The sequence below is a fragment of the Stigmatopora nigra genome, chromosome 2 (genome assembly GCF_051989575.1).
Source record: "Stigmatopora nigra isolate UIUO_SnigA chromosome 2, RoL_Snig_1.1, whole genome shotgun sequence".
Taxonomy (NCBI): Eukaryota; Metazoa; Chordata; class Actinopteri; order Syngnathiformes; family Syngnathidae; genus Stigmatopora; species Stigmatopora nigra.
In genome coordinates this window covers 2493509-2505341 of record NC_135509.1, presented here as the reverse complement: position 1 = coordinate 2505341, position 11833 = coordinate 2493509, and the positions used below count along the sequence as shown (strand labels likewise).

The 11833-nt window shown below is 48.1% G+C and overlaps 2 protein-coding genes across 4 annotated transcripts; both read left to right on the top strand.

Annotated features, from left to right (window-relative positions):
* The first annotated feature begins 88 nt into the window (after nt 1-88).
* ora6 (olfactory receptor class A related 6) lies at nt 89-1033 on the top strand. The gene has a single exon (XM_077712236.1). It carries the CDS (start codon nt 89-91, stop codon nt 1031-1033), a length of 945 nt encoding a protein of 314 aa, XP_077568362.1.
* A 472-nt stretch (nt 1034-1505) lies between these two features.
* On the top strand, nt 1506-11785 carry mgab (MAX dimerization protein MGA b). Of its 3 annotated transcripts, XM_077740976.1 has the most exons (22): nt 1506-1555; nt 2272-2425; nt 2502-2595; nt 3770-4716; nt 5055-5475; nt 5696-5798; nt 5860-5976; nt 6045-6152; nt 6269-6370; nt 6444-6750; nt 6926-7049; nt 7124-7295; nt 7384-7547; nt 7621-7831; nt 7908-8128; nt 8202-8405; nt 8503-8791; nt 8882-9390; nt 9507-9761; nt 9863-9974; nt 10068-10445; nt 10506-11785. In XM_077740976.1, exons 4-22 carry the CDS (start codon nt 3800-3802, stop codon nt 11006-11008), a joined length of 5217 nt encoding a protein of 1738 aa, XP_077597102.1. In that variant the 5' UTR covers nt 1506-1555; nt 2272-2425; nt 2502-2595; nt 3770-3799; the 3' UTR covers nt 11009-11785. The 3 variants fall into 3 exon arrangements, with proteins under 3 accessions (XP_077597102.1, XP_077597087.1, XP_077597095.1); XM_077740961.1 differs by lacking the exons at nt 1506-1555; nt 2272-2425; nt 2502-2595 and adding exons at nt 2617-2880; nt 3061-3166; XM_077740969.1 differs by lacking the exons at nt 1506-1555; nt 2272-2425; nt 2502-2595 and adding an exon at nt 2617-2880.
* The last annotated feature ends 48 nt before the right edge of the window (nt 11786-11833 follow it).

The following is an 11833-nucleotide window of genomic DNA, read 5'->3' as shown; positions in this document are numbered from 1 at the left end:
GCACCTCCGAGGACTCCTTAACCTCGGGGTTTGGTCTCAGATGATTAGAGGCAGATTCTTTTCAAAATCATCTCAGTTCAATTCAACCATGCTACAGCGTTCTCTCCACCTCCTGGCCTGGAGAGTTATCATTTCTTGCATGGGCCTTTTTGGCAACGTCTTTCTCATTTTCTCAGTCATGCAGAAAAGAGTCTCCTCCATCAAGACCTTCCAGTTGTTTCTTCTCGGACTGGCCATGGCCAACTTGGAAGAGATTGTCGTTGTCAACGTTTATGATGTTCTCATCCTTCAGCGCTCCCTTGCCGTTTCCGATGCTCGCTTATGCCGCTCGTTAAAGTTCTTGACGGTGCTGGGGGAGATCGGCAGCATCCTTTTCACCGTGCTCATCAGTGTGTACCGATACCAGAAGCTCAGAGATGCTGACAAGAGGGTCCACCTTCCCATCTCCCTGGATAACACCCACACGGCTCGGAAGGCAATCGGTCTTTGCGTTGCTGTCTCCATCCTCTTGAGCTCGCCCATTTTCCTGATGAATTTGCAACCCCAAACTGGAAATTTCACAGAGAACCATAGCTGGAACCACACGGGATGTCCACCAGACTTCTTTTTATGCAGCGACAACAACTGTCCGACCGTGAACAGAATTTACAAGTACGTCTTTGTCCTGCTGTGTTACCTTCTTCCTCTGGTTGTGGTCACGCTGACAAGTTGCCTCATCGTCACCACTTTAGTCGGTTCGAGGATGCCGGCGAAGCCTGTCGTGGCTAGCGTGAGTGCTTCCACGGAGAAAACCACAAGAGATCGGAGGCTCCGGGAGAGTACTGTTGCAATTCTAGCGGCAATGGCATTGTTTCAGGTGGACTGGTCTCTTTATCTGATTTTTCAAATGACTATTAACCCTGCCGACTTTCCCATTATGGCCAAAATGGAATTCTTTATTTCCATATCCTACACATCCATCAGTCCTTATGTTTTAGGGATAGGTAAAAGCTGGTTCACCATCAAGAACTTCTGGAAAAAGTCATTTCTTTAACCCATAGTTTACATTGTGCAATGTTAGTCAAGTAGCTAAAAATAAAATCCCTCACATACAAATTGTGTCTTCATGTTTCAGTTTTTTATGGAAATGGTCTTGTAATTATTTCATAATTTTGCTCATTAGGAACCAACTAAAGGCTATCAAACACCATGTTGAAGGTAAGTCGCAATGATGTTCAGGTCAGTACAAATGTCAAAACTGCATTTATATGACTCGACCGTCCTTTTGTTTCAATGTTATAATGTTATAATCCTCAACTGCCTCAAGGAGGATTTATTACTGGCCTTTTGTATCCGACGACGTAGTTTTATATGCCCAATAAATATTCAAGTGGCCACATTTTTCTAATAAAATGACTTTGTTAGATCCAGGGTTCAGTTGCTAACAGGCAGAAGGGCTTTGTCTGTACAAATTGTTTTGAACTGTGAATTTTTGGACCATTGTTTTAATTTCTTATTTTGTCTGTTTTCAGAGGCCATCTCCGTTGACATTCTACTGGCTGTTAGCCAATTGCAGGTACTCATTTGAAAGTTGGTAATTTGATTTTGACGTTAGCTAGCTCTGGTTTGTGCTGTCATTTCTGTATAATGCTAACATTTATTTTTTTTGAATTATAAGTCATTACAAATTTGTGAAAAGGATTACTCTCTGCTTAATTTGTGGGTTGTGGGTGACAGTTTTACTGTCAAATTGTCTAATGGTAATATTACATTTTCATTTTTTAAATGTGTATGTACATGTTAACCACTTAATTGAATATGGCCTGTTTTTCCCAAACATTGGCCAGATTGTATATTTGAAATATTTTAAAACATCCTAGATCGAATTGTTGAGTCAAGTTCAGACTGCTCTGATGTATTTCAATATCCACTCTGGAACCATTTTTTCACAACAAAGTCAAGAGCTTTGCTTTTGAAAATTGAAAAACAAGCCGACGCTTGAAATGTTCCCTAATTGTTAGCACAGTGTTTTTAATTTTCCCAGTGACGTCGAATGTATTATCTTTGCATGTTGACCGTTACGACACATATATTTACTATACCGTACTATACACGGCAACCGCCATTTTGGCTCCAAACCAAGGCACTCAACTCGGCGAATCACCTTTGGTTTCGCGAAAAGTTACCCTTGGCGTAGGCTTATTTGTACAACGCACTCGCCCTCCCATTTACGACACCATTATTATTATTGACACATGTAAATTTTATTATTGTCAAATGTATAATTTACAGGAACCATCTTGGCACATTTTGACAACTTCGGTTGAGTTGGGGTCGGAAGAAGAAGCGTGCTCATTGGCTAACGCAAATCGTTGGCGGCGGAATGTGACGTCACAGCCCGACTTCCCCACGTCTGTTGTGTGCAGCTATTGCCCATTCGGAGCAGGTAGATAACCACGTTAAACTCTCTAAACATTTCATGGCCCAACTTCTCTCCACATTTCTTGTTTATTTACATCTAGACGCGGAAGAGAGACAAAACATCTCCCGCTTTATACACGCTGGCTAGGCGAGAATCACGCGCCTATTGGTGGAGGAGAAAGACGAAGGGAGAGGGTAAGCAGGGGGGGGGGTGATTCTGTGCATGCGCTTTCTTGGCTGGCTCGCTCGCGTGCACGCGCGTAGGCTAGATCGATGCGAGCGAGAGAAAGATCCCGTCTTTGGCGTGCCGTCCCCCGGCCTACATTATTTGCCACTTTGCCTCGACGGTGCAACAGTTTGAGTGTTTTTGTATCTCGCCGAAATCCCACCGGCCCACGTTGGTTTCGCCCAGGCCACGAGGCGGGCCCTACCGGAGAGGAGAGGTGAGGCATTTCAGGAAACTGCAACTTTTCCAACTTGGTGAGTGGCGGCCTGCCTAAAATGTCTCTATATCTCCCGTCTCCTTCCATTCCTCATCATTTAGCACGCATTTTCGACAGCGTCAACCTCTCGACGGTTATAAGACAGCCTTCGAGGGGTCGAATGGTGTGGCGACGTGCCTTTTGATAGCGATTAACACCTCTGTGTGTGTGCTTCTAGCTTTATGGCGTTGTTGACCTGCCCTCCTCCCCCATGGAAGACAGCGTTAATTGAATGTAATAGCGTTTGGAATTCCGGCCAGCAATGCCGTTTTGACTCTTGTCGGGTTTGTTTGTTGGATTTTTTCTTCTTTCCAAAATTGGGACTTGAAAGGAGAGCACGGGATCCTTTGGCCGGTCGTGTCAGCCATGTCCTCCATGTCCTCCACGCGGAGACTCCGTGGTCGGTCACCCGGACGAGGGCTCACTGCTTGTGGGAAAGTCAAAGTCCACTTTTCTCGGTGTCAGACCGAAAGAGTCAAAACCACTAAAACGTTTAAAAACGTTCGCTTGGCCTGATTAGTCATCAGTATTTCGATGGGTGTTATGTATTACAATGTGTTAAGCTCGTGCACGTTCTCAAATAGTTTCCTTTAAGGAAGGGCATCGAGGCTAAAATTTAGCTATTTGTTAGTGTAAATTAGGGCTGTCCCCATCACATTTTGACATGCGATTCGAGTGATTATTGTGAGTATTTAGGGTTGAGAACTAGAATATTAAAATGTTGTTTTCCCCTCAATTTGAACACAGGAATCCAACATTAAAGCCATGTAAGAAGGTTATTATTGAAAATTCCATTGCTGACATGAGATGTAGATGACATGAATGTGGCTCAAGTTTGACACCCCTGTTATAAACACTGTCTAAATTCTTTGTTTTTTTTAATATAGGTTGAAGCGGATCCAGTCTACCCATCAGTAATGCCCTCGTCACGTCCTGAACCTCTATCCATGGAGGACAGGCATGTCGAGGAGGGCTCCGTGGCCCCCTCGGGTCCCACCGCCGCCGCCCCATCTCCCCCCACCACGGCCATCTTCATGGCGAGCAACGACAACAACGCCAGGCCCCTCCGCTCCCCCGCCGAGGCCAGCCCGGCCAAACCCGCCGTGGCGTCTCCCACCGCCTCGGGCTCGCACGTAGCCTCGACGGCGTTGGCCGACGACGGGCACCCCCGCACGCTTAGGCGCAAGGGCGTGAGCGTGACACTGGAGAACGACCGCGTCTGGAAGGAGTTCCACAAGTGCGGCACGGAGATGATCCTGTCCAAGCCGGGTCGCCGAATGTTCCCGTACTGCCGCTACCGCGTAGCCGGGCTGAAGCCCAAACAAAAATACGGCCTGTGTCTCTCCTTCGTGCCTTCGGATAAGTACAAGTACCGCTGGAGCTCGCACGGATGGGAGGTGGCGGGCCCCGCGGAGGAACAGCCCTCGGTCCCGCCTCGGGCTTTCCTCCACCTCTCGATCCGTGGCTCGGTCCTCATAAACACCCAGTTGTCCTTTTACCGACTCAAGCTAACCAACAGTGTCAGAAGCTACGAGGGCCACATCAAACTCAACTCTATGCACCGCTACATTCCACAGCTCCACATCATCCCCGTAGCCGACAGTGGCTCGCTGCCACGAGTGGAGAGCCCCAATACCTTGACCTTCACCTTCCCCCAAATGGAGTTCACAACAGTGACCAGCTACCAGAATTTTGTCATCACCCAACTGAAGATCAACCACAATCCTTTCGCCAAGGGCTTCAGGGAAGAACGAAACAAGTGCCATTTGAGCGACTCCCCGGTGGAGCCGGGGTCGTCTGAGGAAGAGCTAGAAAGCAAATCTGTGGAACAAAGGTTAGTGTTTTGGTTAGTTGCTTTTTGCATTAAAAAAATCAACATATACTTATACAGCATTATTACAATATTGAGTTGGATGTAACCCTGTTACAACTAGTACTTGCTACTCTTTCCATATTTTTTTAATCACTTTAGTCTAACAAGTCTGTACATAAAACAATTGATTTTAGTGAACTATTTCTCATTTGAAAACATTTTTTTTTTTAAACTTTTTGTTTTTGTTTTTTGAATGGCTAAACTATTATGACTAAAACCATTAGGCATGTTTCTTCAAAACAACAAAATAAGGCCAAATGATGTTATTTGATTGTTTTTTTTTTTTATTGTGTTTGCAGCCCTCAGGGTCCTGATTGGTCTTCCCCCACCCATGAGCAAGAGTTCAATCTGGAATTGGAACCCATCTCAAAAAGCCCCATAGCCATCCAGGAGGCGCTCCCACAGTCGGAGCCATGCAAAAAAGTCTTCAAAGCTGTCGTGGTTGTGCCAAAGCGTCCTTGGAAGACCGATGATGCCAATGACACCGACGAGTCAGCCAGCAAGCGACAGCAAATGGAGACCCCAAAAGAATCCCCACCTGATTCCACGCCACCGGCGCAAAAAACTTTGCACAGGCACCCCAGTAAAAGGAAAGGGCACTGGAACCAATTCAAGAATGGCTGGAAATCGGCAACACCGTGCCGTGACACATCTGCCATCGGCACGGAGCCGGAAATCGATGAAGTGGAAGGCCTCACTTTTGTCTCATTTGTCACCAAGGTAAACAATGTGAAGTTCCTAGCCTAGCATAAATTGGATTATATTTATTGTCTTTCAAGCCAGCAACCACAAACTAAGCTTTTGGCTTTTCCTTGGACAAAAGAAAATATTTGGCACTTTAGTTCACAACATAGTATTTTTTGTCTTCAGCATCTCATGCAGTAAAGGTAAGGTAAAATTGATTTGTGATTAAACCGGGCTTTTTTTCTGCACACTATAGGAAGCTATGGAGAGTCACATCGGAGCCTTGCCAGCCAATACGACGAGCACGCCGGGATCGCCCGATTCCTGCTTTACGACATCTGTCCAGCGAGTGGAAAGTGGTACTAACTCACCTCTTGCTCATTTGTCACCTCCCAATTCTAATCCCATAACATTTGTCAGAAGAAGCGACCGCTCCAGAAACGGATGAGGAGAAGATCACTCGTCTGGAAGCTGTGTTACTACGGGACCTCAAATTGCTCAAGTACAGACAGGTGATCCACCCTGTCCTTCAAGAAGGTGAGTGGAAAAATAATACCCCCAAAAAAAAAAAAAAACAATCTAACATGGTTGTTATTTTCATTCAGTGGGCTTGAAATTAAACTCCCTGGACCCCAGCCAGACCATTGACTTGCGCTACCTGGGGGTTCGCTTGCCTCTTCCACCACTCAACCTGCCAGAACTGGCCCATGACAGTAAGCCACACACATCCAGTAAATGCAAATAACCATAAAAGCATAACACTGGACTAAGTATACATTCATAAAAGGTTGAATCGCCATGATGACAATTGCAACCATTTTTTTTGTAGGGGAGGGGTTGCCCTTCATATCCCGAACAGGAAAGACGAGCGACATTACCAAAATAAAGGGTTGGAAGAGCAAGTTTTTTCAAAACCAGCAGCCAAACGATGGTGAGGTTGCTTCATTTTTTTCCCCACTGATTCCCATAGGAGCCTGTAAATTCACATTGATTTGTCTGGACAGCCTCTCCGAGGAACATGTCGGCCTTCTGCAGCAACATGCTGGACGAATACTTGGAAAACGAGGCCCGGCACATCAGTGAGCGCGCCGCCACTTTTTCCGCCAGCCCCGAGTCTGCCGTGGCTTACGAGCTGCCCGCTAAGAGCGCCAGCTACGTCAAGACGCTGGACAGTGCACTCCAGCACCGCAAGAGTAGCGGCGCCAACAACCGCAAACCCCACCCACCTTCCTTCAAGCCACTGCTGTACGCCGCTTTGACCTCACCTGCTCCACAGCTGCCGTCCCCTTCGGGCATTTCTAACCAACAGAGGTGACCATTTGTTTACCTTTTTCCCCCTGACACTTCCCCTCAATTTTCAGCTTATACAATCAAACTACCGTATTTTCTGCACTATAATGTGCAACTAAAAGACTTGAATTTTTTCAAAATTACTTATAAATGGATCAAATGGGACTTTGTTCTTTTTCTATCCCCCTGCTGTCAGATTGAGAACAGTTCAACAGCAACTGATGGAAATGGAGGACAATGTGGTCAGCCATGGTTACAACCGAACGCAACTCTCGCCATACCGCTTGTCGACCGCTTTGGCTGTAATGTGGACCAGCAAGGTAAATTTGGCAAATCATTTATGGACATCCTTCTCTTGTCGTGACAACATCTTCCCCCTTTTTTTTTAATCCAGATGCCACATCAGCCGATTCAAGAATCCATCTCGATAAGGAAAGTAGCGGAACCTGAATGCGGTCAAGACCACTGCCGACTGGGCTGCGTGTGCCTCAGCCTCCTCGGTCCCAAGGTGGTTCCCAACCACTGCCGCAAGCCTGGATGCATATTTAACTGCATCTGCTACAGAGGTAGGCAACAAAATGAGAGGAAACAGTCAGAGAAAACAAAAAGGCTCATATTCATTCTTGTTTTTTTATTTTGTATTTTTTTTAATAGGAAATAATAGGCTGCTCAAGCCTTATCCAATATTCCACTTAAGTAAACTGTGGAATCGTAACATGTTGGATGTGGATCCAGAGCCACTCTATCTACCCAAAAACCACAACTCGCCGGCCAATCCGCCTACCCATAAGTTGCATAGTACCCCTCTTACGCATCCGGTAAAGAACGCAGATCCCCAACATTTCACAATGTTGACTTGAAACGGGCAAACCTAACCAGCTCTCCTTGCAGATTCGAGAAGAGGATAAGGATCCGGTCTACAAGTACCTGGAGAGCTTTCTGACGTGTGCACGGGTGCGGGCGTACAACAGCAAACCGCCTGACCAAGACCCCAATTTTCTAAACACGTTGGCTTTATCCAAGTCGGAGAAGTCCAAAACACAGCCCAGCCCCAAAAGACCCCCCAGCCCCCAAAGACCTTCCAGCCCCGTGGCAGAGCCTGGTAAGGACCATTAACACATGGTATAATGTGCATCTTTCAAAAAAAGTAATGTTACTCTTTTGGTTCCTGTGCAAAGTCCCCGTCCCCACACAGATGCCGTCTAAGTCTTTTAAAAAACAAATCGAGATCCAGTCAGTGTGCAACTGGAAGGAAGACCGAGGTATAGTCCTGGAGAATTTGTGCATGCGGCTCAATCAGGACAACATGTCCGAGCCCTTCAATATCGGCCAGTATTGCATCCACCCCGTCACCAAGATCTACATCAACAAGCCCGAAGGCTCCAACCTCGTCTACAGGGTGAGTTTACCTGCAACTCTTGTAAACACAGAGGATCTTGAAACTTATCCAAGTGACATTACCTGCCCGCCAGGTGCGCATCAGTCGATTGGCAAACCCGAGCAACTCGGCAGTGGAGCAAAGCGCCGCCAAGGACGTGCGGGACTCGGTGGAGGAAGATGTCAAAGAGCCCGGGCGCCTCCCCCAAGTCAAACCCTTCCTGGGTGGTGTGTTGCCCGCCGGGCTGATGATAGCCAGGACAAAACCACTGGACTGTGAAACATCTGAGCTCATACAGGTTTGACATAGAAAAGAATGGTGATCAACTATTCTAGTGTAGAAGATGTTTTGGTGGAAAATGTCAATAAAACTTGTTTTTTTTTATCTCTTAATAGGTGAATGGCAAGACTTACAGCAACGTCAACCTGTTGCTAGGCAGTATGGGTTCCTTGCACCCAGCCAACCGCCTCGCGGCATACGCCACGGGCAGGCTGATCCCTCGCGTCGACCTCACCCGCCGGATGAGTCGGGCGGCCCCCTCTACCTCTACCACTTCGACCCCGGCACACCCCGCGACGCCCGCTACGCAGAAAGTTTTCCCTCAAAATTTGAAAGTTACAGGCCAGCTGCTACCTTTGATGATGTCCGCCAAGAACACCACTGATATCAAGTCGCATCCACTCTGTATGTTGACCCTACCTTATCAGCGCTTCCCAACCTTTCCCATGTTAAATCCATCTTTTATTTAGATTTTTTTGCCTTTTGTTTCCTCAGTTCAACTACTAAAGCAGCCCAGCGTGAAAAGAGACCCCGAAAGCCCCATCTGGAATCAGACGCCTCTTCTCGCCCCCATCGACCTATCCCAGCGACTGCCCCAGCCCGGCTTGAAAGGGGAAGGCGAAATCCCCATGTCGCCACAACTGCCCCCGCTGGCCTCCATCAACCTATTCCAGGGACCCGACCGCTCGCCCGTCTCGCTCACCGTGTCGTCCTCGGTCAAAACGCCCAGCTTCCTGGCCGACACCGGCACTTATTCTTTCCGAATATGCCCTCCCTCCAACTCGGCCGTCAAAGACCCCAACCAGACCACAGTCACTCTGCCAGGGGGCTTCAGGCTCATTCGGATACCCAAACAGGAGGACGAGAAAGAGGCTAAAGTCGAAGTGGGGCAGCGGGTGGCGTCCGACGGGGACGCGAGTCAGGCTGTGAAGGAAGAAGCGCCGAGTTGGGCGGAAGACTCGGATGACAGCTCGTCTGACTACAGTGTCGACCACGACAGTGAAGTGAGTCCTGCTCCGAATGCAGTTTAACTTCTTGTTGACTTGAGGGAGATTTTTAAAAAAAATCCTATTCCAGCGTGGTCAATGGTACATTTTTCATTGTTATTTTTCAACTGCAGGTGGAGTACAACGTGGACATCGAGTCCATCGAGGACTCAAAAGACGAAAGGCCCGGCGAAAGACGAAATCAATCGACTCAGAGAAAAGGGGCGGCGGCCTCGAACGGGACTGGGGCATCCGACTGCAAAACCAGGAGGCGCAAAAACCACTCCGTGATCGAGAAGCAGCGGCGCTTCGAGCAACGCGTGCTTTTTGACAGGATGCAGGAGACCCTGGGTCATCAGTCCGGATCCAAATTGCACCTTCTATCACTGGTAGGTTTCTGTGGGGACACGCCTGCATCGAATATCAAGCCAAATCCAATTGATTGATAGACATGTATGAAATGTGTATTGTATGTCATAACGTCTCCCAGGCTTTGAAGGAAGTCCACATGCTGAGAGCCATCTCCGGCGCCCTGATAGAGAAGAAGGAGCATCTGATCCAAAACCAAGCCTTCTACATCAAGAAATTGTCTTCCTTGTCTGGTGTGTGTGCTACTTTTTGGATTCAGGTCATACAGTTTAAAAAAAAAAATTATACGGAAATGTTACAATTGTTTGTGTGTTGTTTTCAAACAGGCAAACCGGAGAACCTGATCAAACGCAACTTGAACATCCTCTTCAGTTGCTTGAAGGAAAAAGGCAGCTTGAAAGGAGAGCCGCTCCTCCTGGGCCTGGGCCAGCCCAAAAGCGCAGAGGCCCCCGCCAAGCCGCCTCCCGGCCCGAGCTCGGCATCCCATCAAGCTACGGTCCCCCCGACACTCCCCCCGGCCCAAAACCAAGCCCCCGAGCCAGCGCCCAGCGCTGACGCCGCCCCCTCGGGGCCCACCGCGCCCCACCCGGAAGACCCCGCCGTCATCCCGGTGCCGACCGCCAACGAAGCCTCGGCCCAATTTACCGTCCCTCTGATTCGCTCCAAGACGGGTAGGCTCATCCTACCTTCCTCCATGAAACCCGGTAAGTTGCCACGCCCCTCCACTCCACTCACGTCAAAATGACATTTGCATGTTTTCTCAGCGGGCCAAGGCATCTACACGCTCATGCTCATGAACGCCAGCAAGAGCGCCGCCATCGCCGCACGTCCCCCCACCGGCGCCGTGCCCCTGGACCTAGCGTCGCCGCCACCGCCAGACAAACCCAAGGTACCCGAGCTGCCGTCCCCCGGCTCCGACTCAAGCCCCCCTCGTAAGACCAGGGGGAGACCCCGCAAGGGGTCCAAAGCCTCCAAAGAGAAAGCAAAAGAAAATGAGGACAAGACCTTTAATCTGAGAAGAAGCGGCTTCGGCGTCAAACGCGGAAGAGGGCGCCCACGCAAAAACGACAGCCTCGGGGAGGACGGCGACGGCGCCCCCGTGCGACGGAGTAAGAGCGACAGTCCCGAGGAGGACGGCGCCGCCCCCGTACGCCCACGCACACGGGGGTCCTTAGGTAAGGACTTCCCCAGCGCCAAACGGCAGTCCTGGATAGATATGGAGATGGCGCTAGACCCGGACTCGGAATCGGATTCAGACTCTGAATAAGCAAGTCGCAGTGATCGCCACGGACGCCAAATGTGCCTGAGCACGCCAGCGTGTTTGTTTTTGGGTTTCCAAAGTGCCAGTTCGCCTTCCAGAAAACGATGAGGAACTTCTGAAAAGAGGAGTCGAGAAATATCTGCTAATGGAATAATTTTTGAAAAATCTGAATGTTTTTCAGTGAACTGAAGCTTGGTCCTACCTCATATTTTGGCTTCACTACCAAGTTCAACCAAGCATTTGTAAGTACTTGAAATCCAAATAATGCCAAATTGGAACACTATTGAGTAGGTTTCCTACCCAAAAATCAATTTTCCCTTTTTACCGCTTGCCCCAAAATTCCAATCACAGTTTATGAACTTGTGTGACTCATAAAATTGTGAAAATGAGGACCAAGACTACTGTTCTTTCAGTCCCAATGACTGGTTTCTTAACAGGTATTTTGGCCAAGGAGCATTAATTAATTGACCTCCTGAATGTAACGTTATGATGATACGGAGGAGGGCAGCTCCCTCCACCTCGTTAACGTTTTGCTTCGTTTATCTGCTCACTATACTAAATGAGCATTTGTTTGTAAATGTGAATACTTATAGTTTAAGACACACTACTAACAAGTTTTTTTATGGGCTATTTCTCCCGGTCGGCCCGTGGAAAGCATTTGTTGAGCACTTTGTTTTCGTTTAGAAAGGAATGGAATCAGTTGACTGCAAACCTTGAAAGGTAAAATTTGTTCTATCTTAATAAAGGCCAGTTGTCAATCCAATAAATGTTTTTTTTTTCCAAGAACAATCTTGCATTGTGTGTGCTTTCATTTTGTTGTTGTAATCCAAT

Coding starts and splice junctions, on each gene's coding strand:
- ora6 (XM_077712236.1), top strand. CDS start 89: ATGCTACAGCGTTCTCTCCACCTCCTGGCCTGGAGAGTTATCATTTCT.
- mgab (XM_077740961.1), top strand. CDS start 3,065: ATGGCGTTGTTGACCTGCCCTCCTCCCCCATGGAAGACAGCGTTAATT. Junction 5,476..5,695: donor TTGTCTCATTTGTCACCAAG/GTAAACAATGTG, acceptor TGCACACTATAG/GAAGCTATGGAGAGTCACAT. Junction 5,977..6,044: donor CCACCCTGTCCTTCAAGAAG/GTGAGTGGAAAA, acceptor ATTTTCATTCAG/TGGGCTTGAAATTAAACTCC.